This window comes from Somniosus microcephalus, chromosome 25 (assembly GCF_052327205.1).
Source record: "Somniosus microcephalus isolate GS21.2 chromosome 25, FLI_Smic_1.0, whole genome shotgun sequence".
NCBI classification, from domain to species: Eukaryota; Metazoa; Chordata; class Chondrichthyes; order Squaliformes; family Somniosidae; genus Somniosus; species Somniosus microcephalus.
This window is the reverse complement of record NC_141011.1, coordinates 12,706,083-12,730,613: the sequence shown is the minus strand read 5'-3', so window position 1 is coordinate 12,730,613 and position 24,531 is coordinate 12,706,083. Positions and strand designations below refer to the sequence as shown.

The 24,531-nt window shown below is 47.9% G+C and overlaps 1 protein-coding gene across 2 annotated transcripts in view; it reads right to left on the bottom strand.

The window, feature by feature from the left end:
• nphp4 (nephronophthisis 4) overlaps positions 1 to 24,531 on the bottom strand; it is a 517,372-nt gene that overhangs the window by 361,756 nt on the left and 131,085 nt on the right. For both annotated transcript variants that reach the window (XM_085966844.1, XM_085966846.1), the window contains exon 4: positions 12,781 to 12,845. In XM_085966844.1, the coding sequence (XP_085822970.1) occupies positions 12,781 to 12,845 (65 nt within the window). The remainder of the gene's footprint in view (positions 1 to 12,780; positions 12,846 to 24,531) is intronic.

Sequence of the window (24,531 nt, the reverse complement as noted above, 5' to 3'; positions counted from 1 at the left end):
TCATTCTTTCTACCATCATATCTCTTTGCACTTTTCTGCATTAAATTTCATCTGCCACGTGTCCGCTATTCAGTCAAGGAAATGTTCGCCACAGGGATCAGGTGATCTTTCGCCAATCTGCTGTATCACGCTGTCTGAGTCAGGCTTCAGCCTGACAAACCAGCGAGGCTATTAAAAACACTAACAATAATTAGACTAAAAGAGTGAAACACAGCACCACTCTAGGTCAGAAAGAGAATAAGGGGTAGGCCGAGAGGGAGTTTTAAATATGGAGAATGAACTTTGATCAAAGAATGAGGAAGGCTCTATCTGCGGCATGTTTTCTACCATTCTTCCTTATTTGTTCAACCTCCATATGCAAGAAGGAAATATACCAAAGTGCTGAAAAAAATTAGTTTGGGGAGAGGGGTCCGAGCTTGGGGAGAGGGGTCCGAGCATGGGGAGAGGGGTCCGAGCATGGGGAGAGGGGTCCCGGCTTGGGGAGAGGGGTCCGGGCTTGGGGAGAGGGGTCCGAGTTTGGGGAGAGGGGTCCGAGTATGGGGAGAGGGGTCCCAGATTGGGGAGAGGGGTCCGAGTTTGGGGAGAGGGGTCCGAGTTTGGGGAGAGGGGTCCGGGCTTGGGGAGAGGGGTCCGGGCTTGGGGAGAGGGGTCCGGGCTTGGGGAGAGGGGTCCGGGCTTGGGGAGAGGGGTCCGGGCTTGGGGAGAGGGGTCCGGGCTTGGGGAGAGGGGTCCGAGTTTGGGGAGAGGGGTCCGGGTTTGGGGAGAGGGGTCCGGGTTTGGGGAGAGGGGTCCGGGTTTGGGGAGAGGGGTCCGAGTTTGGGGAGAGGGGTCCGAGTTTGGGGAGAGGGGTCCGGGCTTGGGGAGAGGGGTCCGGGCTTGGGGAGAGGGGACCGGGCTTGGGGAGAGGGGTCCGGGCTTGGGGAGAGGGGTCCGGGCTTGGGGAGAGGGGTCCGAGTTTGGGGAGAGGGGTCCGGGTTTGGGGAGAGGGGTCCGGGCTTGTGGAGAGGGGTCCGGGCTTGGGGAGAGGGGTCCGAGTTTGGGGAGAGGGGTCCGGGCTTGGGGAGAGGGGTCCGGGCTTGGGGAGAGGGGTCCGGGCTTGGGGAGAGGGGTCCGAGTTTGGGGAGAGGGGTCTGGGCTTGGCGAGAGGGGTCCGGGCTTGGGGAGAGGGGTCCGGGCTTGGGGAGAGGGGTCCGAGTTTGGGGAGAGGGGTCCGAGCATGGGGAGAGGGTTCCGAGTTTGGGGAGAGGGGTCCGAGTATGGGGAGAGGGGTCCCAGCTTGGGGAGAGGGGTCCGAGTATGGGGAGAGGGTTCCGAATATGGGGAGAGGGGTCCGAGTTTGGGGAGAGGGGTCCGAGTATGGGGAGAGGGTTCCGAGTATGGGGAGAGGGGTCCGAATTTGGGGAGAGGGGTCCGAGTTTGGGGAGAGGGGTCCGAGTTTGGGGAGAGGGGTCCGAGTTTGGGGAGAGGGGTCCGGGCTTGGGGAGAGGGGTCCCAGCTTCGGGAGAGGGGTCCGAGCTTGGGGAGAGGGGTCCGAGTTTGGGGAGAGGGGTCCGGGCTTGGGGAGAGGGGTCCGGGCTTGGGGAGAGGGGTCCGAGCATGGGGAGAGGGGTCCGAGTTTGGGGAGAGGGGTCAGAGTTTGGGGAGAGGGGTCCGAGTTTGGGGAGAGGGGTCCGGGCTTGGGGAGAGGGGTCCGGGCTTGGGGAGAGGGGTCCGGGCTTGGGGAGAGGGGTCCGGGCTTGGGGAGAGGGGTCCGAGTATGGGGAGAGGGGTCCGGGCTTGGGGAGAGGGGTCCGAGTTTGGGGAGAGGGGTCCGAGTTTGGGGAGAGGGGTCCGAGTTTGGGGAGAGGGGTCCGAGTATGGGGAGAGGGTGCCGAGTTTGGGGAGAGGGGTCCCAGCTTGGGGAGAGGGGTCCGAGTTTGGGGAGAGGGGTCCGGGCTTGGGGAGAGGGGTCCGGGCTTGGGGAGAGGGGTCCGGGCTTGGGGAGAGGGGTCCGAGTTTGGGGAGAGGGGTCCGAGTTTGGGGAGAGGGGTCCGAGCATGGGGAGAGGGGTCCGAGTTTGGGGAGAGGGGTCCGAGTTTGGGGAGAGGGGTCCGGGTTTGGGGAGAGGGGTCCGAGTTTGGGGAGAGGGGTCCGGGCTTGGGGAGAGGGGTCCGGGCTTGGGGAGAGGGGTCCGAGCTTGGGGAGAGGGGTCCGAGTTTGGGGAGAGGGGTCCGAGCTTGGGGAGAGGGGTCCGGGCTTGGGGAGAGGGGTCCGAGTTTGGGGAGAGGGGTCCGAGTTTGGGGAGAGGGGTCCGAGTTTGGGGAGAGGGGTCCGAGTTTGGGGAGACGGGTCCCAGCTTGGGGAGAGGGGTCCGAGTTTGGGGAGAGGGGTCCGAGTTTGGGGAGAGTGGTCCGAGTTTGGGGAGAGGGGTCCGAGTTTGGGGAGAGGGGTCCGAGTTTGGGGAGAGGGGTCCGGGCTTGGGGAGAGGGGTCCGAGTTTGGGGAGAGGGGTCCGAGTTTGGGGAGAGGGGTCCGAGCTTGGGGAGAGGGGTCCGAGCTTGGGGAGAGGGGTCCGAGTTTGGGGAGAGGGGTCCGAGTTTGGGGAGAGGGGTCCGAGTTTGGGGAGAGGGGTCCGAGTTTGGGGAGAGGGTTCCGAGTTTGGGGAGAGGGGTCCGAGTTTGGGGAGAGGGGTCCGAGTTTGGGGAGAGGGGTCCGAGTTTGGGGAGAGGGGTCCGAGTTTGGGGAGAGGGGTCCGAGTTTGGGGAGAGGGGTCCGAGCTTGGGGAGAGGGGTCCGAGCTTGGGGAGAGGGGTCCGAGCTTGGGGAGAGGGGTCCGAGCTTGGGGAGAGGGGTCCGAGCTTGGGGAGAGGGGTCCGAGTTTGGGGAGAGGGGTCCCAGCTTGGGGAGAGGGGTCCGAGCTTGGGGAGAGGGGTCCGAGTTTGGGGAGAGGGGTCCCAGCTTGGGGAGAGGGGTCCGAGTTTGGGGAGAGGGGTCCGAGTTTGGGGAGAGGGGTCCGAGTTTGGGGAGAGGGTTCCAAGAATATAGATCTTCTAGATAGCACAGAACACGGTCTCAGAACAACATTTATCATTCTGAGTTGTGAAATCAATAAAGCAATGCCTGGGGTATGAATGTAAACATGCCTGCAGAACATACAAGTAACCTTCTCGTGTTACCTCAAGGAATGACCACTCCATGAGTGGAGTGATGGATCTTGCGCCATCCAAAAGCACTATAAGGAGATACACGCCACTAAATTTGCTCACCACTGCTTAGCAATTAATTTACCAAAAGCTTTCTTTCCAAAAGAATCAAATGGCCAACACTGACCACGGTCCTTTGTCTTAGTGGCATGGTGGGCTACAGGCTATCTGCATCAACCAAACTGCATTCTCTTTCAATGGAACAAATGTAAGGTGGTGGATGAAACTTCAGCACTGTGATTTCAAGATAGATAAAATGCCCCCCCTCAGCTGATGAATCAGTACTCCTCCATGTTGAACACCACTTGGAAGAAGCACTGAGGGTAGCAAGGGCACAGAATGTACTCTGGGTGGGGGACTGCAATGTGCATCACCAAGAGTAGTTTGGAAGCACCACTACTGACTGAGCTGGCCCAGTCCTGAAGGACATAGCTGCCAGATTGGGCCGGCGGCAAGTGGTGAGAGAACCAACATGAGGGAAAAACCTACTTGACCTCGTCCTCACCAATCTACTTGCTGCAAATGCATCTGTCCATGACAGTATCGGTAGGAGTGACCACCGCAAAGTCCTTGTGCAGACAAAGTCCTGTCTTCATACTGAGGACACCTTCCATCTTGTTGTGTGGATGAGATAGGTTGTGCTAAATGGGATAGGTTCAGAAATGATTAAGCAGCTCAAAACTGGGCATCCATGAGGCGCTGTGGGCCATCAGCAGCAGCAGAATTGTATTCCACCACAATCTGTAACCTCATGGCCCGGCATATCCCTCGCTCTACCATTACCATCAAGCCAGGAGACCAACCCTGGTTCAGTGAGGAGTGCAGGAGAGCTTACCAGGAGCAGAACCAGGTGTACCTAAAAATGAGGTGCCAACCTGGGAAAGCTGCAACACAGGACTACATGCATGCTAAAAAGCAGAAGCAGCATGCTATAGACAGGGCTTACGATCCCACAACCAACAGATCAGATCAAAGCTCTGCAATCCTGCTACATCCAGTCGTGAATGTTGGCGGACAATTAAACAACTAATGGGAGGAGGAGGCTCCATGAATATCCCGATCCTCAATGATGGCGGGGCCTAGCACACAAGTGCAAAAGACAAGGCTGAAGCGTTTGCAACAATCTTCAGCCAGAAGTGCCAAGTGGATGATCCATATCGGCCTCCTCCTGAGGTCCCCACCATTACAAAAGCCAGTCTTCAGCCAATTCGATTCACTCCACATGACATTAAGAAACGGCTGAGCGCACTGGATACAGCAAAGGCTATGGGCCCCGACAACATCCCGGCTGTCGTGCTGAAGACTTGTGCTTCAGAACTAGCCGCGCCTCTAGCCAAGCTGTTCCAGTACAGCTACAACACTGGCATCTACCCGACAATGTGGAAAACTGCCCAAGTATGTCCTATCCACAAAAAGCAGGACAAATCCAATCAGGCCAATTACCGCCCCATCAGTCTACTCTCAATCATCATCAAAGTGATGGAAGGTGTTGTCGACAGTGCCATCAAGCAGCACTTACTCACCAATAACCTGCTCACTCTGCTCCAGACCTCATTACAGCCTTGGTCCAAACATGGACAAAAGAGCTGAATTCCAGAGGTGAGGTGAGAGTGACTGCCCTTGAGATCAATGCAGCATTTGACAAAGTGTGGCATCAAGGAGCCCGAGTAAAATGGAAGTCAATGGGAATCAGGGGGAAAACCCTCCACTGGCTGGAGTCATACCTAGCACAAAGGAAGATGATTGTGGTTATTGAAGGTCAATCATCTCAGCCCCAAGACATCGCTGCAGGAGTTGTTAGAGCAGTATCCTAGGCTCAACCATCTTCAGCTGCTTCATCAATGATCTTCCCTCTATCATAAGGTCAGAAGTGGGGATGTTCGCTGATGACTGCACAGTGTTCAGTGCCATTCGTAACTCCTCAGATAATGAAGTAGTCCATGCCTGCATGCAGCAACACCTGGACAACTTTCAGGCATGGGCTGATAAGTGGCAAGTAACATTTGCGCCACACAATTGCCAAGCAATGACTATCTCCAACAAGCGTGTGTCTAACCACCACCCCTTAACATTCAACGGCATTACCATCACCGAATCCCCCACTATCAACATCCTGGGGGTCACCAGAAACTTAACTGGACCAGTCACATAAATAAGGTGGCTATAAGAGCAGGTCAGAGGCTGGGTATTCTGCGGCGAGTGTCTCACCTCCTGACTCCCCAAATCCTTTCCACCATCTACAGTACAAGGCACAAGTCAGGAGTGTGATGGAATACTCTCCACCTGCCTGGATGAGTGCAGCTCCAACAACACTCCAGAAGTTCAACACCATACAAGACAAAACAGCCTGCTTGATTGGCACCCCATCCACCACCTTAAACATTCACTCCCTCCACCACCGGCGTACCGTGGCTGCAGTGTGTACCATCTACAAGATGCACTGCAGCAATTCACCAAGGCTTCTTCGACAGCACCTCCTAAACCTGCGACCTCTACCACCTAGAAGGACAAGGGCAGCAGGCACGTGGGAGCATCACCACCTCCAAGTTCCTCTCCAAGTCACACACCACCCTGACTTGGAAATATATCGCCGTTCCTTCATCGTTGCTGGGTCAAAATCCTGGAACTCCCTCCCTAACAGCACTGTGGGAGTACCTTCACCGCATGGACTGCAGCGGTTCAAGGCGGCGGCTCACCACCACCTTCTCAAGGGCAATTAGGGATGGGCAATAAATGCTGGCCTTGCCAGCAATGCCCAGGAACGAATAAAAAAAAAGAAAAGAGCTTAAATAAAAAAGTGGCGTAGCTTAAGAACTGCTCTATCTGCATCCCATGCTGGATAAGGTGGAACCAATGTATATAGTTCACAAACTCATCACTGCCAGTACAAGGGCTAGTAATCATCTTAAAATGGAGAAACATAAACTGATGGGTTCAAAAGGTCCTGACCAACTTGCTCAGAACCAAAATCAAGTTTCACTTAGTCACAACTGGAGGAACAAAGGGGTACACCTTCCAAGCACCCTTCATAAATTAGGAAACAATTAGATGTCCATCAGAGGCAGGTAATAAACAGAAATAGAAGCAAAATGGACAGAGAGCTTAGACTGAATCCCTGATCCAGCAGTATTTGTGGGTATGGAAGATTGTGCGCACACCCAGGCATGCTGAAGTGATGATCAGAATATGAATAGACAAACTGCTTTTGCTTCAATTTGGCAGCTTAAGCTTTCAGAATTCACACTTTCCTGGAGGGCAGCAGTATTTCATTATTAACTGTTGGAATCGAAGTTCACCCTTTCAAGAGTCAATCTGACTGTTCATCTAGGTCAAGAAATCTTCCCCCTATGGAATAAATAAGCTCAGATAGTTGTCAGCACCCAGCATGGAGGTTGGCAAACTAATACAGGGTCACTAGAATGACCATTATCTCCACCTCCTCCTGATTCTGGTGATTGATCTGTGAGATGAGAAGAGAGAGAAAAAGTGTACAGGAACCAAACCTGCCAGAGGATTTGGAGCTCTCCTCAGAGAACTCAGAAAGTAGCGTCTTCAGAATTTCTACAAATCAGTGAGCCAGTATCATCAGAGGCAGACCAGGGCGTGCACGAGCAATCTTATTTTGGACATAATCACTGTGTGCGGCCTGTCACTTTAGAAAGACTGTATTTCTATAGCACCTTTCAAGACCTCATGACATCCCAAAGCGTTTTACAGCTAATGAAGTACTTTTTTTTTTGAAGTGTAGTCACTGTTGTAATGTAGAAAGCATCCATTCAGCAAAATAATAATACAGGAAACTCTCGATTTACCGGCACCTAAATAACCGGAAATCTCTGTTAACCGGCAAAATTCAGGAGTAGGTTCAGGTAAGTTTTACTTCATATTAGTGGCCGTTCCTGGATCTGTGGCTGTGTAACTGGGGTCCCTACACTTGTTGCTAAGCAACAGGGACGCTTGGTCTGTGGCCGGAGTTCCTGCACATGTTGCTAAGCAACAGGGAAGCCTGGATTTGTTGCTGTGTACGGAGCTCTCGTACCTTTTAACTATACCTCTCTGTAATCCGGACTTTTTGATAAACCGGCACCATGCCGGTCCCGTCGGTGCCGGATAATAAAGAGTTTCCTGTAAAGTAATAGAAAAATGCAAATTTGGGGATAAATTAAATTATTTACTGTACTATATTGAATGCTAAGCTTTAACATAAAAACACATTTACACAAATATAAATAAGTCCAAGTTGACAGACTTCAGACACTAAGTGAAAATGTATTGGTGCTGCAATATTCATGTGTCATGGTATTTGCATTACATATCCTGGTTGACCTACGACTGAGCTGATTAATGTGCTTGTTTAGAGGATGCTTGCCTGAGGAATATTTTACTTTTACATTCCAGGCATGGGCCATTCAACATGCAAATGTCCTCAGTGCACAGTAATAATACACCACCCCTCGAGACTGAGAATGGTTACTGCTCTCAATTTATAACTGAAAAAGTCACTTATAACTATAAAATCTCAACTCCAGGAATGCTCAACAAAATCTTGATTAAGTCGGCATTACCATAAATCAGGCCTCCAAGAGTCAATACCAACTGTCCCATTTATACTGCACATCGACTTGACATACTGACACTCAACACCTTCTGGCTTTAGACTAACAAAACACACGGAGATGGAAATTTCGGGTGTAAAACGGGCGCAACGTCGACAAATTTAACAATGGGACGGCCTGTGACCAATCAGCACGTGCATTTGGGCCACTGCAAAATTGGTCCGAACCATTTCTCAGATATCACTGGCGTCTATCTAAAACAGGCGTTCGACCTCTTGCATATGTAAATTACAGGCCTAATGCTCGTTTTAGGCCCCCTTTCCGAAACTGGCTGGCGATGAGTGGATTAGGAGCTGGGCCTCTCCACTCGGAATTCTTCAGCAGACACTGCGGCTGACCACGAAAGGTAAGTTTACATTTTTTTAAATGCAGAAATAGTTGCTGTGGAGTCAGGAGAAACAGGAGTGCTCCAGGGTAGGTTTTTTGAGGAGATGGATAATGATAGAATTTAGCTAGTCAGCCCATGTGAAATTTAAAATCTTCCATTATCATCACGTTGTCTCTGCTACATGCTTCCCATAACTCTGTATTTATACATCCCTCCACTACATCACGGCTGTCTGAAGGTCTGTAGACAACTCCCACCAGAGTCTTGCATCTTTTGCTGTTCTTTAGTTCTGCCCATAGTGTTTCTACTGCCTTGTCACCCTTCCTGCGATCCTTTCTACTGCTGTAATTGTGTCTTTAATCAATATCGCTTCTCCTCTTTTCCCAATTTCCCTGTTCTTTCTAAAGATGCTGTAGGCTGGAATATTTAGCCTCTAGTCCTGTCCAGCTTGCAGCCAGGTCTCCGTAATGGTTATTACATCATACCCTTGAAGCTGAATTTGTGCTTCTAACTCATTTGTTTTATTTCTTATGCTATGTGCAGTCGTGTACAGAACTCTTATCTGGGTAACTCTCCCCACTCTACCCATGTGTCCCGATAGAGTTTATCTCACACTTTTTGACTTAACAAACCTTTTGTTGCTGATGCAATACAGGCAATTTTACATGTTTTTATTTTGCTTTATTTCTAACAGGTATTTCATTATTACTTCCTACAACCTTTACTGTCCCCAGAGTATTTGTTATCATTACCACGTTTTGTACTCTGCCGGTTGCTCATTCCTTCTTTTTCTTATCATTATGTTACTATTATTGCCACCCGGACACTCCCCCCTCTCCTTTATTGGCTAAAAGTCCTTTCTACAGTACTATTTATCCTTTCTGATAGGACCTTGGGCCCAGCCCGGTTCAGATGCAGCCTGTTCCAGCAGAACAGCTCCTTCCTGTCCCAGTACCAGTGTCCTATAAGATGGAACCCATCCTCCCCACACCAGTCTTTCAGCCACACATTAACTTTACAGCAAATCGCAACTTTGATACCTGATAGTTTCATCAAAGGGAAATCAAGTTCACGTGTGATGTTAGTTATTAAATACAGCCTTATACAGCAAGCAAATTCTTGGGATTGTCCTACTATATGAAAGTTGTTGCTCTTATCTGCCGAGGCACAAAAGTGTCAGTGGATCAAAAGGTCATGCGTGAAGGGCAATAGCATTTCATTTTGAGAAATGCAAAGTAATACGATGGTTACGATGAATAATATAAGGGTTAAAAGTAACTGACAACACATGAAAAGTACTGCTGAATTGTAAATAGTAATTGCCCAAGCAATTAAAATATTAACATTATCACTTTTCATTGAGCAGTTTACTCATTGAGTGCAATTGAGCTATGTGGACTGGTGATGTGTATCCTATTCATTGTCAGCCCTTTTGCTCTTTTGATGCAATCCAATCTACCTTGGATGCGGGGCTGGTGCCAGAGGACTGGCGAATTGCAAATGTTACACCCTTGTTCAAAGAAGGGTGAAAGGATAAACCAAGCAACTACAGGCCAGTCACTTTAACCTTGGTAATAGGGAAGCTTTTAGAAATGATACTCAGGGACAAAATTGTCACTTGGACATTTGAAGCCCATGGAATAAAAGGGACAGTGGCAGCATGGATATGAAATTGGCTAAGTGACAGGAAACAGAGAGTAGTGGTGAACGGTTGTTTTTCGGACTGGAGGAAGGTATACAGTGGTGTTCCCCAGGGGTCGGTACTAGGACCACTGCTTTTCTTGATACATATTAATGACTTAGACTTGGGTGTACAGAGCACAGTTTCAAAATTTGTAGATGACACAAAACTTGGAAGTATAATGAACAGTGAGGAGGATAGTGATAGACTTCAAAAGGACATAGGCAGGCTGGTGGAATGGGCAGACACGTGGCAGGTGAAATGTAACGCAGAAAAGTGCGAAGTGATACATTTTGGTAGGAAGAACGAGAAGAAGCAATATAAACTGAAGGGTACAATTCTAAAGGGGATGCAGGAACAGAGAGACCGCTGGGCGGGCTCACCAAGGTCAATCAAGGGAAAATCGCGTTGATTGGCCGGACGTCGATGGAGGCGGGACTAAAACCCGAAAGTTGTAGTCCTGCCTCCTTCCCGACAGCCTAATGAAAATCCAGCCCATAGAGTACAAAGGCAATGAAGTTATGATGAACCTTTAAAAAACACTGGTTCAGCCTCAACTGCAGTATTGTGTCCAATTTTGGGCACCGCGCTTTAAGAAGGATGTGAGGACCTTAGAGAGGGTGCAGAAAAGATTTACAAGAATGGTTCCAGGGATGAGGGACTTCAGTTACGAGGATAGACTGGAGAAGCTGGGGTTGTTCTCCTTACAGCAGAGAAGGTTGAGAGGAGATTTGATAGAGGTGATCAAAATCATGAGGGGTCTAGACAGAGTAGATAGAGAGAAACTGTTCCCATTGGCGGAAGGGTCAAGAACCAGAGGGCACAGATTTAAGGTGATTGGCAAAAGAACCAAAGGCGACATGAGGAAAAACTTTTTTCGCAGCGAGTGGTTAGGATCTGGAATTCACTGCCTGAAAGGGTGGCAGAGACAGTTTCAATTGTGGCTATCAAAAAGGAATTGGGTAAGTACCTGAAAGAAAAAATTTGCGGGGCTACAGGGAAGGGGCAGGGGAGTGGAACTAGCTGAAGTGCTCTTGCAGAGAGCCGGCACGGGCTCGACGGGCCGAATGGCCTCCTTCTGTGCTGTAACCATTCTATGCATCAAAGACTGACTGACCTTGCAGTCCAATTCTTACGTTCTTGTTACATGATTGTTTGAAAACTGGTTTATGGAAAGAGTTATAAATTGTTCAAATGCCATTTTTAAAAATGAGTTATTCCTGCTGCAAAATAGACAGAGTGAGGAAATAAAGGGATTTAAATATAGGGTAGATTCAGAGAAACTATTTCCTCTGGTGGGAGAATTCAGAACATGGGGTAATAATCTTAAAATTAGAATTCGGCCATTTAGGAGTGAAATCAGAAAGCACTTTTTCACACAAAGAGTAGTGGAAATCTAGAACTCTCTCTTCCAAAAGGCTGTGGATGCTCGGACAACTGAAACTTTGAAGACTTAGATCGATAGATTTTTGTTCAGTAAGTGTATCAAGGGATATGGATCAGCGGTATAAATGGAGTTCAGGTACAAATCAGCCATGATCTAATTTAATGGTGGAACAGGCTTGAGGGGCTAAATGGCCTACTCTTGTTGCTATGTTCTTATGTACGTTATTTTTTTTAAAAGGGAGAGTATCAGCCTAAATTTCCACCCTGATCGTTGTCCAGTGACCCCTGCTGGAATGTGTATGTGTGGACATCGGGTATGAATAATATTGAGCTCCACTACGATGCTGAAGCGTATTGTATAAACTCACATACAAAGAACCACTGAGTGAGGCATGAGAGAGCTGCTTCAAGGAGTCAGCACCTTCAGGAGAGAAGGGAAGGGGAGAATACTGGGTGGAAGGATAGAGATTTAACATGATTATCACTGGCAGCTTAAACCTATTTTTGTTTGCTTGACCTGCTGCAGCTTAATGCAGTGGTGATTTGCTTCAAGGTAGCCATATGTCAAATATTTCTTATTCCGCTATTAACTCTTGGCTTTGCTTTCCTCCTCCCGGATTCACAACACAGAATACTTTTTCATTCCTTTTTCCTTTGTTAATTCTATTCTTATAATAGTGACTGACATGATGCATTTTTCCTTCAGCAGGGAGGATTGGTAACTGGTGTTAGTCGTGGCTCAGTGGTATCGCTCTCGCCTCACCTATAACCCAGCTAAGATTATCGAATGCACCCAAAAGCTGTAGCTCTGATGAAAGTGTCAGTCACCATTGGAATTCAAACCCTCAACTACACGTTATTAAGTGATTGGCTTTAATATCATGCTGTTCAGTAATACAATGCTTCACGACTAATTTTCTACAAGAGCTCTGAAAATATTGGATTTCCAATGCAAGATCAAATCTCTCAGAAATTACTTAAATACTGTGAAACATCTACATGTTCTAAACCATTAATTAGCATATATTTCATCTGTATAAATCACAGATTTAAAGTCAGCCCTTCAACTTCATTGAGGTAAGCAGCAGTCTCTCCATAGATGTTCGACTCTTCCAAGCAAAAGACTAGCTGTTTACTTTAGTACGTAACATACATCATGTCTGTGCCAATAAGCTGTTCTAATTTACTTAATTTACCAGGCCTGCTGATTAGATTAGAATTATTAAATGAACAAAACTTTCAAAATCATTATTTTATTTGCTAATGCTTATTACTGGAAATGTTCAATTTGCTATTTGATGTGAAGCAATGGTTCACTTATTGTGCATGTTAACAGTTCACATTCCAACTGAAAGGAAGTAATACAACAGAATTTAATTATAACAATTGATTAAAATACAGAAGAAATCTTTGTCAAACCCAGGTTAAACCGTCACTGCATGAGGATGAAAACATAATTCTAATTTTATTTGACGTAGCTTTGAAAAATAAACTCAAAGGCCAGCGTTTAATGATAGCAATTCATCCTCAGTCTGTACATTTCAATAAGTGGAGTAAGCATCCTGCGCTAGCAAAAAACGTTCACTTACTCTCAATGGGGTCCTGTGATGCTGGATGTAGCAATGCTCTCGGAGTACCATGATAGAGATTCAATCTGGAGATTTCAGGAAAGGAAAAAAAAAAACAACCTGTTAACTTTTTTTATTTTATTAGATTGAGCAGCAGCTATAGGGTACAACTTTATTAAAACTTGTACTGAAAAGAATGTGATGAAATAAAGTCCAATTCCAGATGGCATTGATAAATGCTCCGAGACAACAGCCGACCATGGCAGGTTCCAATATCTGGTATTAAAGAATGTTGAAATAGATCTGTAACTACATGGAAGCAGCAAGCCATCGTGAACACAACAATAAGGGCAGAACAAAGAGGTGACAAATGCCATATTTCCCACAGGAATACAAGAATTAAATCAAATCGACTCAATCTGGATTAGCTGACTCTTTCACTCTTGCCTTGAAGGCACAATAGATTAATATATGATGCTGAAATGGTGGGGTTGTCAATGTTCCTGTAGGCCTATTTTCCACAATCTGCCTGTCAATTTCATACACGGGGCGGGGGATGTGAAATGCCGCCAGTGCCTGCTTTACGAGGCAGGTTTAGGACTGCGTTTATGCTGAAAAGATTGCTGAAAGAAAAGGAAGCCAATTTAAAACTATTAGTAAATAATTATTCAGGCCAAATATTACAAAGAAGGTCGCTCTGTATCTTTTATATATTAATATAAAAATATTCATCAGAAAAATGATTCAGAAAGAAACAGTTGTTTAATGGAATATACTGTGGACTGGAGTTTCAAAATTAAATAAACAGGTTTTTATCAATAACGCAAACAAGTTTACCAAAGACACCAAATGTGTATTTGTCATTTGCTGCTAAAAGTCACATCTCATGCGGTTCTCACTATGAAGCTTACTCTCCCTGGAGTTGTGTTTAAAACATCTATTGAATTCTATGCCGGCACTTCACAATCATACCCCCACTAAATCAGGTGAAAGAAAGAAAGCAATTGTAAGACATCAGCAAATCGTCTAATAGTTACTGTGAGCATGGTCAACGAAGTGAGATGGATGCAACAGTTAACAAACACAGTCTATACAGGAGCATTTTAAAATAGTGATGCTTTGGCAATGAGAGAGAAATAATTTATGAGAAACTAGGAAGGCTTGTCTGTATTACTGATGAGATCAGCTTTTTAGTATTCAGGCCAGAGTATTATTAGATAGCTTGGGGCCAGATTTTAAATAAATCAAAACTGATAAATTGACTTTGGTGTACTAAGTAACTTATCAAAGTTAACCACTGATGTAAAGCAGCAGTAATAACTAACCTTACTTCTAACAAGTCACAGATTCTTTTATTAAAATTCTAAGACTCAAAGTTCTAATAAACTACTGTAAAATTGATACTGACGCACTGTGTTTTATCCCACTGAAGCCGTGATTGGAATTTCATTCTTGTTCCTCACACTACCTTCTCAATGCATGATGTAATTTGATGGGATAGAAGAAGCAGCATTTAAGGTGTAGTCAGGATTCTGACCCTGGGTTTCAGGGCCCACAAACTATCAGGATACAAAAGTTATGCTACCAGCTGAGGGATTCAAAGTATCCTGTCAGACAGTTGGAATTCTGATTTGGTGGCTATTCAAAAATTAGCTCATCAGATTTCCACAAAGCTAAAAGCAGAAAGTGTCTTTGAAGTGCACAGCATAATAAAAAATTGAACCAGTTCTGGAGAAAATCAACACATCCATTTTAGAAGCTTCCTCAATGGGCTTCTGAATAAAGGCACCACGAGACCCTACAAACCAGATGATCCCAGCTTCGATTCCTGGGCTGAGTTTCCGGACTTCAGCAGTAAGGATGTTACAAGTCAGCTTAGTACCACCAGGCCAGGGAGGGGAAGAGAATAGCACTGTTTTTACTCCTGATTGCTATCCAAATGTCCCCATCAGGAAGCACACACAGTACATATCAGATAAGAACAGGATCGGGCTCAGCTGTGTTGCCCATCATGTCCAAATAGCCTAATAACACTGTCTAGGATAACTACTTTTGGAGCAGAGAAGGTTAAGCGGTAATCTATGTAATGAAATCTGTTTGTCTTGATTCTGTATTCGTTTTGCACTCATGTATATTACCCTCCCCCACGGTGTATAGTTTCACGTCCTCTTTCCCGACTAACCTGGAAGGTTCCAGGTCTTGGCTCTTGGCTCCACCCCTGACTTCTCTTACATAAAGATCCCAGGATCTGTATGACTCATTCCTGTGAACCAGTCGGCGTGTTGAGATGTTAGCTCTGATCTTAGTGATTAAAAGCCAACTTGTTTAAGTCTATAACTTCTAGTTTTGTGGTTATTGAAGGCCCATCAATCTAATAAAGGTTTTCAGAATTATGAAAAGTTTTGAGAGGGTATACAGGCTAAGATTGTTGCATTGCCTGATACGAGACTCCCAAAACAAGTGTGCTACTCAGAGCTCTGACACGGCAAGAGAGCCCCAGGAGGGCAGAGGAAATGCTTCAAGGACACCCTCAAAGCCTCCTTGAAAAAATACAACATCCACACTGACGTAAGAAAACTACTAGGCACTTGGTCTAAGCGTTAAACAAAGCTTTAATCAACTGTTTTACAACATGGAGGTCTAGTTGTGTCCTTCACTAGTTCCTGTTAAGAATGTCCTGCGCAAGCTGGGCCCGTGCCTGAGTATTTATACTCTCCCTGGACAGCGCCCCCCGTAGGCCACTCAGTATTATTTCATAACTCTTTCTTTCATGAATGACTGATTCATATCACACACCGACACCTGGGAATCCCTGGCCCAAGACTGCACAAAGTGGAGGAGAAGCATCCGGGAAGGCGCTGAACACCTCGAGTCTCTTCGCCAGGAGCAAGCGGAAGCCAAGCACAAACAGCACAAGGGGCGCACGTCAACCCAAGCATCACACCCACCTGCCCCTTCAACCACCGTCTGCCCCACCTGTGACAGAGACTGTAGGTCCCACATTGGACTCATCAGTCACCTGAGAACTCATTTTTAGTGTGGAAGCAAGTCATCCTCGGTTCCGAGGGACTGCCTAAGAAGGAGAAGGATTGGTTGGTAAATTGGTAACAAAGGGGCATTACTCAAAGAGCAAAGGGGGAAGCTGGAAGATTTTTTTTCACGCAGAGGGTTATTAGAACATGGGATGCTTTACAGCAAGTGATGATTGAGGCAGAGACTACAGCATTCTTTAAAAAGGAATTGGATAAGTATTTGGAAAAAGAGAATATAAAGAGATATAGGGGAAAAGGCAGGGAAATGGGATTAGAGTAGATGGCCAGGGTTTTCCACGTATCCACGCGCCATACCACAAACTCTCTGATTCATTTTAATGGACAGGAAAGTCGCAAGTTGGTGAGCGCACAATTGGGAAAACCCCAGCCAGCAGCTCCATTTCAAGAGCTAGCCTGGCCCAGAAGGTCATTGTTCAAATGCGTATCACAGCCTGGCCCAGAGGGCCATTGTTCAAATGTGCATCACAGGTGAGATGGGTGGAATGGCCTCTTTCCGTGCCTTGAATTTTATGACCCCATGAATAGTGGTCACTGGGTTGAGATAGTGGAAGGTCACTGGTGCCTGAGGAAGCGCAACCCAGGAAGACTCGGTATCATCAGGAAAGGAGGGAAGAAAATGGAGTGAAAAATCCGTTATAGAATGATTAAACTTGGTCACAACTAGCCAACGTAAATGATGAAGTATTTTATTTTTACTATAAATTGAAGAGGCTCCGGTTGTTAAGCTAGGTGTTAATCCAATACTGCTGTACCAATGATTCGCAAGCCATGATGGACTACTTGACATGCAGTGAATAGTTTAAATGTAAAAACTGATGCAGGGCTGTGGGAATGCAGTACAAATAGATAAGAAAGGACAAGAACAGAATGTTTAGATAACTGATGGAGACAGTCTCATGGTCAAATTTTGTTGAAAGTTAAAAGTGAATTTTAAACAGAGCTCTGTAAAAAGAAACAAATGACTTGTGCAGCGTGTGATCGCCTAGTTTTCTGTATTCTCATGATGACTTGCAATTTATGAAAATGTATAAATATTGCAGCCCAGTGAGTCTAGGGGCGCACTCTAGAGGAGACTTTCTTGTGTGCAACACAAAGGGGTTTCTCGGAGTGAAGTCCAGTACCGGTTACCGGAATAAAACTTTACTTATTTTACAGTTTCTGACTTTGTGTATTACTGGGAAAGTGGTGATAGACTGACCGGCGTGTTTAGTCTCCTAAAGCAGCGAACCCTGACCCCCAAGTTAGGGGTAGATCCTCCTCACAGAAGCGAGGGGTTAACACGGTAATCAGTTGTAATATACTATCATCTGTGAATAAGCAAATGGTATAATTTTATAGTTAGCAGTGATTTGTGATGTTCAGTGTGCTTTTTGTAAACTCAGCCAGTTTTTCTACATTATAACTGACTATCTTTCAAAAGTACTTAATTGGCTGTAAAGCACTTTGAGACGCCCCGAGGTCAAGAAAGGTGCTATATAAGTGCAAGTTCTTTCTTTCTTTTCTTTTAATAAAAATTGTATCTCAGTTCTGAATGTTTAGAGAGACCTGACCTGATCATTGCCAAATAAAAGCACTCTCAGTATTGGTGCACAGCACAACACACATCCCTAACCTTGCAAAAATCACATTTTTGAAAACTGTGCGTGAATTTTGTGTGTGGTTTTTTTTGCATATTTAAATGTTCAAACCGCAAGTGCTCGTAACATCAAAAGGAGAACTGGTTTGGAGAATATACTGAGTCTGACAGGCTAAGTAAGATGTGAACGAACATCATGGCAGATTCAGTCATGCCTCAGATTCAACTGCAAGTATTAATTCAGCTCCCACACATCTTCCCTGATGAGGCCTGCAGCACTCAATATGTTTTTCTTGGAAATCAGCAGAAAGCAACAAAACAACGTGAGCTATTTGTATTAGTTTGCCTTTTTAAAAAAGCCATTTTTAGTGGTGCTCTAAAATATGATGCATAAAATATTATTTGGCTGGATTTAATGTGATATTTTGCATAAAAACGCAACGTGCTTTATATCGTGTAGAGCTCTATTACATGTATAGAACGGACAAGACAAAGGGGCTGATTTTATCTCCCAGTGTGAATCGGACAGGAGCGAAAGGCAATCAATCCCGTGTGGGAGTGGGATTCATGGCCAAGCAAATTTCAACGGCTTCTCGGTCATTTATAATGAAAAACGTCAGCTGGCCAGCGGTGGCTCAGAGGCCGCCTGCCAGTATGGGAAGTGGTTCACCGGCAGCAGGGTAAGTCTTGGGGAGGGGCAGGTGTTTGCAGGATCACATGGGTGGGGAGTGTGGGGGGGGTGGGGGGTGTAGTCCGGAGCAGCAGAGCACCAGACTTTCCTTGTAGAGCCCGGAGGGTCACTCCTGCTCCTGCGGGCCCCCACTACAACAACAACAACCGCTTACATTTATATAGCGCCTTTAGCATAGTAAAACGTGACTAAGGACACACTTTTCGACCTATCTTAGTGTCCCCACTGACTTCCCAGTGGATTCACCTGGCAGGGCGGCCATGGCGAGCACCCTACTTAGGGGAGGATTATTGTGCGTCACGGGACCCCGACGTGCATTTATTAATGAGGCTCCCGCTGGAGTCTGGCAGGAGGCTTATCCGCCGCCAAAATCGGCAACGTCAAATTCCCAGATCGGTAGGAACGGAGCAGGTAATGGAGCCACTCTATTTTAACTGTTCCCCCTAAGCTATTTACACTTAACTCGACTTTAACATAACAATGTTAATTATAGATCACTGTAAACACAATGCAAGTACGCACACATCTTGGTTCACTATAAAGAATGATAAAACGGTGCTGAATGTTTAGTGACAATCAGGGTAATCTTTGCTGCCACCTGTACAGCCTCATTCCTATTTCTGGTCGCATAAATGTGGTCAAGCAGTGCAGTTAAAACTACAAAGGTCGCTACCAGCACTGCTCCAGGCCTCCTCAAGAAGAGGGCCATCAATCTGCTTGACAAAGTACAAAAAGGAAAACATCAGAGAGAGATTTGCGTACAGGAGATAAATGATTTATTAACTAGGGTAATCATCATTGCACACATGTTCAGTACTTTCACAGAATTCCAGAGAAATTGTTTCTAAATTCGTTAACAGTCTACTTCAGTGCTAAAAAAAACTCGAGTTGTCCAATAATTCAAATAAAGCAATATAAATAATGCAGTAAAATGTTTATATTATCTGATTCAAATTAAGCAACTACAAATTAAGACGAGTCCGTATTCAATTAGCCACCAACATATTCACCCACAGAAAGCTCTACACCATAAACTGAAAAAAATACTGCAGGGCTTAATTCTATTAGCACCTAATCAGTACAAGATATCTGTATCAAATGAGTTATGTACACATTTAAAACAAGACATATGGATCATTCACATCAGGATCTGCACACACAAACTTATCCATATCTAGTCTAACAACAACTATTGGACAGTGATTAGTTGTGAGACAAACCACCAGCCAGTTTTATACATCCACCAACAGCAGCAAATTTGAAACACACGAGGTAAATTTCCGACTTCGCTGCCTGGGCCAAGTGGAACCCCCACCCCTTGTAACTGAAATCAATGGAACAAAAATCAGCCAGGTTCTACAATGGGTGGGCAATCCGCTCCGCCAGATTATAGCCCAGACGAAAATTTAGCCCGCAGAGTCCGCAGATAGCAGAAGCGACATGATAGGTTTATCAGTGCCTGAGTTTTGAGAAATGGTTGGATTTAATATTGCCAAAGTAAAGTGGCCTCAATTCGTAACAGAATTCCTTAGGTGACCATTGAAAAGTAATTGGGTGCATCCAAATTTTTGGCTTGGAATTGAATGTTTAAGAAAAATCCTTCCTTTTGGAAAAAAGATTCTAAGGTTAGTTTAAGATTAGAGGGAATTTAGTGTGTAAATCTGGTGAACAGAATCAGTCACATGTAACATCTCATAGTAACCAAATAATCCCATATGGTTCAACAGGTAAGTGTGCAGTCTAGTTTGGTACTGAGCCATACAGATCAAAAATGACCCAGGTTTACTCACTGTCCTATACTGAGTTCGGCAGGAGCATGGACGCTTAATGTTCCTGGGCTAGGGGAAAGCAAAGAAAAAAATCAGCAAGCGTTCTTACTCCTGATCGCTATTTGGTGACCCCCTGCTAGAAAAGACGTCAGGTTCAGACTCCTCACAGTAGAAGAACCAACGATACTCACTGTCGAAGAACCAGCGATACTCACTGTCAAGATTCAGACATGAGGAATACCTACTTAGGTTAGGTGACAAAGGGCAAGGGAGTAAGAAATTAGACTGCATTAAGTGTACTTTGAGGGCTGCCATTCGTGGAATCTGCAATGCCCACGGCAATGCACTTACAGGTATCAATCACATTGCATTCATGGCCATTAACTAATTTCAATTGTTATCCTTGCACTAGTTAAAAAAGGACCTATGAGGAGTCGGGACTGGAGGAGACAGACCTTAAATACAGCGGGGGGAGAGGCAGCGCGGACCTATGAGGAGTCGGGACCGGAGGAGGCACACCATAAATGCAGCGGGAGGAGAGGCAGCGTGGACCTATGAGGAGTTGGGACCGGAGGAGGAAGACCATAAATACAGCGGGAGGAGAGGCAGTGCGGACCTGCGAGGAGTTGGGGCCGGAGGAGGCAGACCATAAATACAGCGGGGGGAGAGGCAGCGCGGACCTGCAAGGAGTCGGACCTGAAGAGGCAGACCATAAATACAGCGGGAGGAGAGGCAGCGCGGACCTGCGAGGAGTCGGGACCTGAAGAGGCAGACCATAAATACAGTGGGAGGAGAGGCAGCGCGGACCTATGAGGAGTCGGGACTGGAGGAGGCAGAACATAAATACAGCGGGAGGAGAGGCAGCGCGGACCTATGAGGAGTCGGGACTGGAGGAGGCAGAACATAAATACAGCGGGAGGAGAGGCAGCATGGACCTATGAGGAGTCGGGACTGGAGGAGGCAGACCATAAATACAGCGGGAGGAGAGGCAGCATGGACCTATGAGGAGTTGGGACCGGAGGAGGCAGACCATAAATACAGCGAGGGGAGAGGTAGCGGGACCTATGAGGAGTTGGGACCGGAGGAGGCAGACCATAAACACAGCGGGAGGAGAAGTAGCGGGACCTGCGAGGAGTTGGGACCAGAGGAGGCAGACCATAAATACAGCGGGGGGAGAGGCAGTGCGGACCTGCGAGGAATTGGGGCCGGAGGAGGCAGACCATAAATACAGCGGGAGGAGAGGCAGCGCGGACCTATGAGGAGTCAGGACCGGAGGAGGCAGGCCATAAATACAGCGGGAGGAGAGGCAGCGCGGACCTATGAGGAGTCAGGACCGGAGGAGGCAGGCCATAAATACAGCGGGAGGAGAGGCAGCGCGGACCTATGAGGAGTTGGGACCAGAGGAGGCTGATACAAATCCGACGAATTCTAAAACAACAAAAAAACAAGGAGTGTCGTCACAGGACAGCAGGTAGATGATTGGTGGGTGAGTATTAACGTTTTTTCTCTCTAAGCTAGGATAGCGGTTTAAACCAGGAGTGGGAAACTATAACGTACTTAATTAAATTAAACACTTAACTAGATAAACTAATTAATATAACTATAAATAATAATTGAATAAAGATTTTAACTGATTAAATAAATAAAACAAGGTTAGACTAAGATATGGCAGAGCAGGTTGTGTGTTTGGACTGCAGTATGTGGGAGTTTGTGGACAGCGAGACTGGCCCGAGTGAACACATCTGCAGGAGATGTCTCCGTCTCACATCTCTCCAGAGTCAGAGCTGAAGTGCGAGTTGGAGACACTCTGACACATAAGGGAGGGGAAGAGTATCTGAACAGTTTGCTCCAGGGGTTGGTGTGACCGATAGTGTGCAGAGTAAGGGGAACCCCGACAAGAAAGAGAATGAGGATCCACAGAAACTGATCCTATCCAACAGATACAATGTACTTGCTACCTGTGACGATAAGGATAAAGACAGTCAGAAGGACAGCCAGAATGCAAACCTTGGCACTTTGGAGCAGGAGGCTGTCTTAGGGGGGAGGAGGACAAGGAGAGGAAGTGTAATGTAGTAGTTGTAGGGGATTCTATAATTAGGGGGACAGAGAGCATCCTTTATAAGCAGGATCAAGAGTCCCACATGGTATGTTGCCTACCTGGTGCCAGGATGAGGGACATCTCGAACCAGCTTGAAAGGATACTTGAGAGGGAGGGGGAGGATCCAGTCATTGTGGTTCATGTTGCAACCAACAACATAGGGAAGAGTAGACAAGAGGTCCTGTTTGGGGAGTACCAGGAACTAGGAGCTAAATTAAAGAACAGGACATCAAGGTGTGGGAGACTACAGTCTCCCGCGTAAAGAAATAGGCAACACAGCGAGCTACAAGAAATAGGTCTTTACTCCAACTCTCACAATACAGTACTGCATTCGTAAAGCCCGCGAGCCTGTGATGACTCACGGATTGGTCACCTGCTGGAACCGAATTGGTTTTCCTTCTCTCAGCAGCAGGCAAGTCTGAACATGCCTTATTCCTCTCAGCTTGCAACTGTCTTGCGGGGGGAGGGGAATACAGCAGTTAAAAGGGGATTATACAGGTTTATCTACATACACACAGTGTTTCCCCAATGTGGCAATGCCACATACGCCCCCCCAAAATCCTCGTTAACTGTAAAAGTCAGTCTCTGCGGAGGTTTGACCAAACGGCCGTAGCGGCTGTAGTAGCCATCTGGCGTGTGAGGAGGGCTGTCTGGGAGGTCGGCCGGTTGGTTCATCGGCTGGTCTGGCGGCTGGTCTGCCAGTGGGCTGGCTGGACGGGCTGCCGGCGAAGGTGGGGCGGCGGCCGGGAAGTAAGGTTCTGGCATGTCTTGGTCCTCTTGTGGGGCCGCCACCAACGCGGGAGGTCTGCCCCGCCGTGGGGGAAGAGCCGGACGAAACGGGAAGCTGAGGTCCAGGTGCGCCGGTTTGAGGCGGTCTACTGAAATAAGGTCCGGCTTCCCGCCGACGTCGATAAGAAAAGCTTTATCCCCCGTCTCCAATACTGAGAAGGGGCCGGTGTATGGTGCCTGCAGCGGGCCTCTGTGCGCGTCCCGGCGCACGAAGACGAACTCCACATGTCGTAAGTCCCGAGGCACGTAGGACGGCTGCGGGCCGTGTTGCGAAGTGGGCACTGGACGGAATTGCTGGGCCGCGTCCTGGTGCAGGGAAAGCTGTCTGGCGGCCGACCACGGCTCCGTTGTCAGGGGGAGGAAGTCGCCTGGTACTCTGAGCAGTTGGCCGTAGACCATCTCGGCCGCAGAGGCGCGGAGGTCCTCTTTGGGCGCGGTGCACAATCCCAGGAGGACCCAGGGTAGTTTGTCGATCCAGCTGGTGTCGGCCAGGCTGGCGCGGAGGGAGGCTTTCAAGGAACGATGAAAGCACTCGCAGAGCCCGTTGGCCTGCGGGTGGTAGGCTGTTGTCCTGTGCAACTTGGTGCCGAGGCCGGCGGTGATGGCATTCCACAAGTGGGAGGTGAACTGGGGGCCTCTGTCCGAGGATATGTCGGTTGGCACGCCGAACCGGGCCACCCATGTCGAGACGAATGCTCGCGCGACGTCGGTCGTGGTGGTGGAGGCGAGGGGAACCGCCTCGGGCCATCTGGTGGTGCGGTCGACGATCGTGAGCAGGTGTGTGAAACCGTGCGACGGCGGCAAGGGGCCTACCAGATCGACGTGGACGTGGTCGAAATGCCTCTCAGGCACCGGGAAACACTCCAATGGCGCCTTGGTGTGCTGCTGGACCTTAGCGCGCTGACACGCCACGCATGTGTTGGTCCAGTCTCTCACATCCTTGTGGAGTCCAGGCCAGACGAACTTGGCGGACATGAGTTTCTGAGACGCACGCATCCTTGGGTGTGAGAGGCCGTGGATGATGTCGAAAACTCGCTTGCGCCAGGCAGATGGGACGACCGGCCTAGGCGAGGGGACTGAGACGTCGCACAGGAGGGTTGTGCCGGCTGCGTGGAAGTGGATGTCGGCCAGAGTGAGGCTGGTGGTTGACGTCCTGAGGGTCTGGATCTCCGCGTCGGCGGCCTGGTCTCTCGCCATGCTGGCATAGGCGACGCCCAGGTGCACTGCGTGGAGCGAGGGTCTTGAGAGGCAGTCGGCCACCAAATTGTCGTTGCCGGCGACGTGGCGGATGTCCGCGGTGAACTCCGAGATGAAGTTGAGTTGGCGCTGTTGGCGCGCGGACCAGGGTTCGGTTACTTTGACCATGGCGAAAGTGAGCGGCTTGTGGTCCACGAATGCGGTGAACGGCCGGCCTTCCAGGAGGAAACAGAAGTGCCGGATTGCCAGGAACAGGGCCAGGAGCTCTCTGTCGAACGTGCTGTAGGCCTGCTCGTTCTTGCGCAGCTGTCGGCTGAAAAATGCCAGTGGCTGCCACGCGCCTTCGACCCACTGTTGCTGGACAGCGCCGACGGCGTAATCCGAGGCGTCCGTGGTGAGGGCGGTCTTGGCGCCCGGGATGGGGTGGGCCAGTAGTGTGGCGTTGGCCAAGGCGCTTTTGGTCTGGTGGAAGGCTGTCGCCATCTCGCTGGACCAGGTGAGTTGCTCTTTGCCCGTTTTGCCCCTGGTGGCTTCGTAGAGGGGGCGCATGAGTGAGGCGGCCTTGGGCACGAAACGGTGATAGAAATTGACCATCCCCA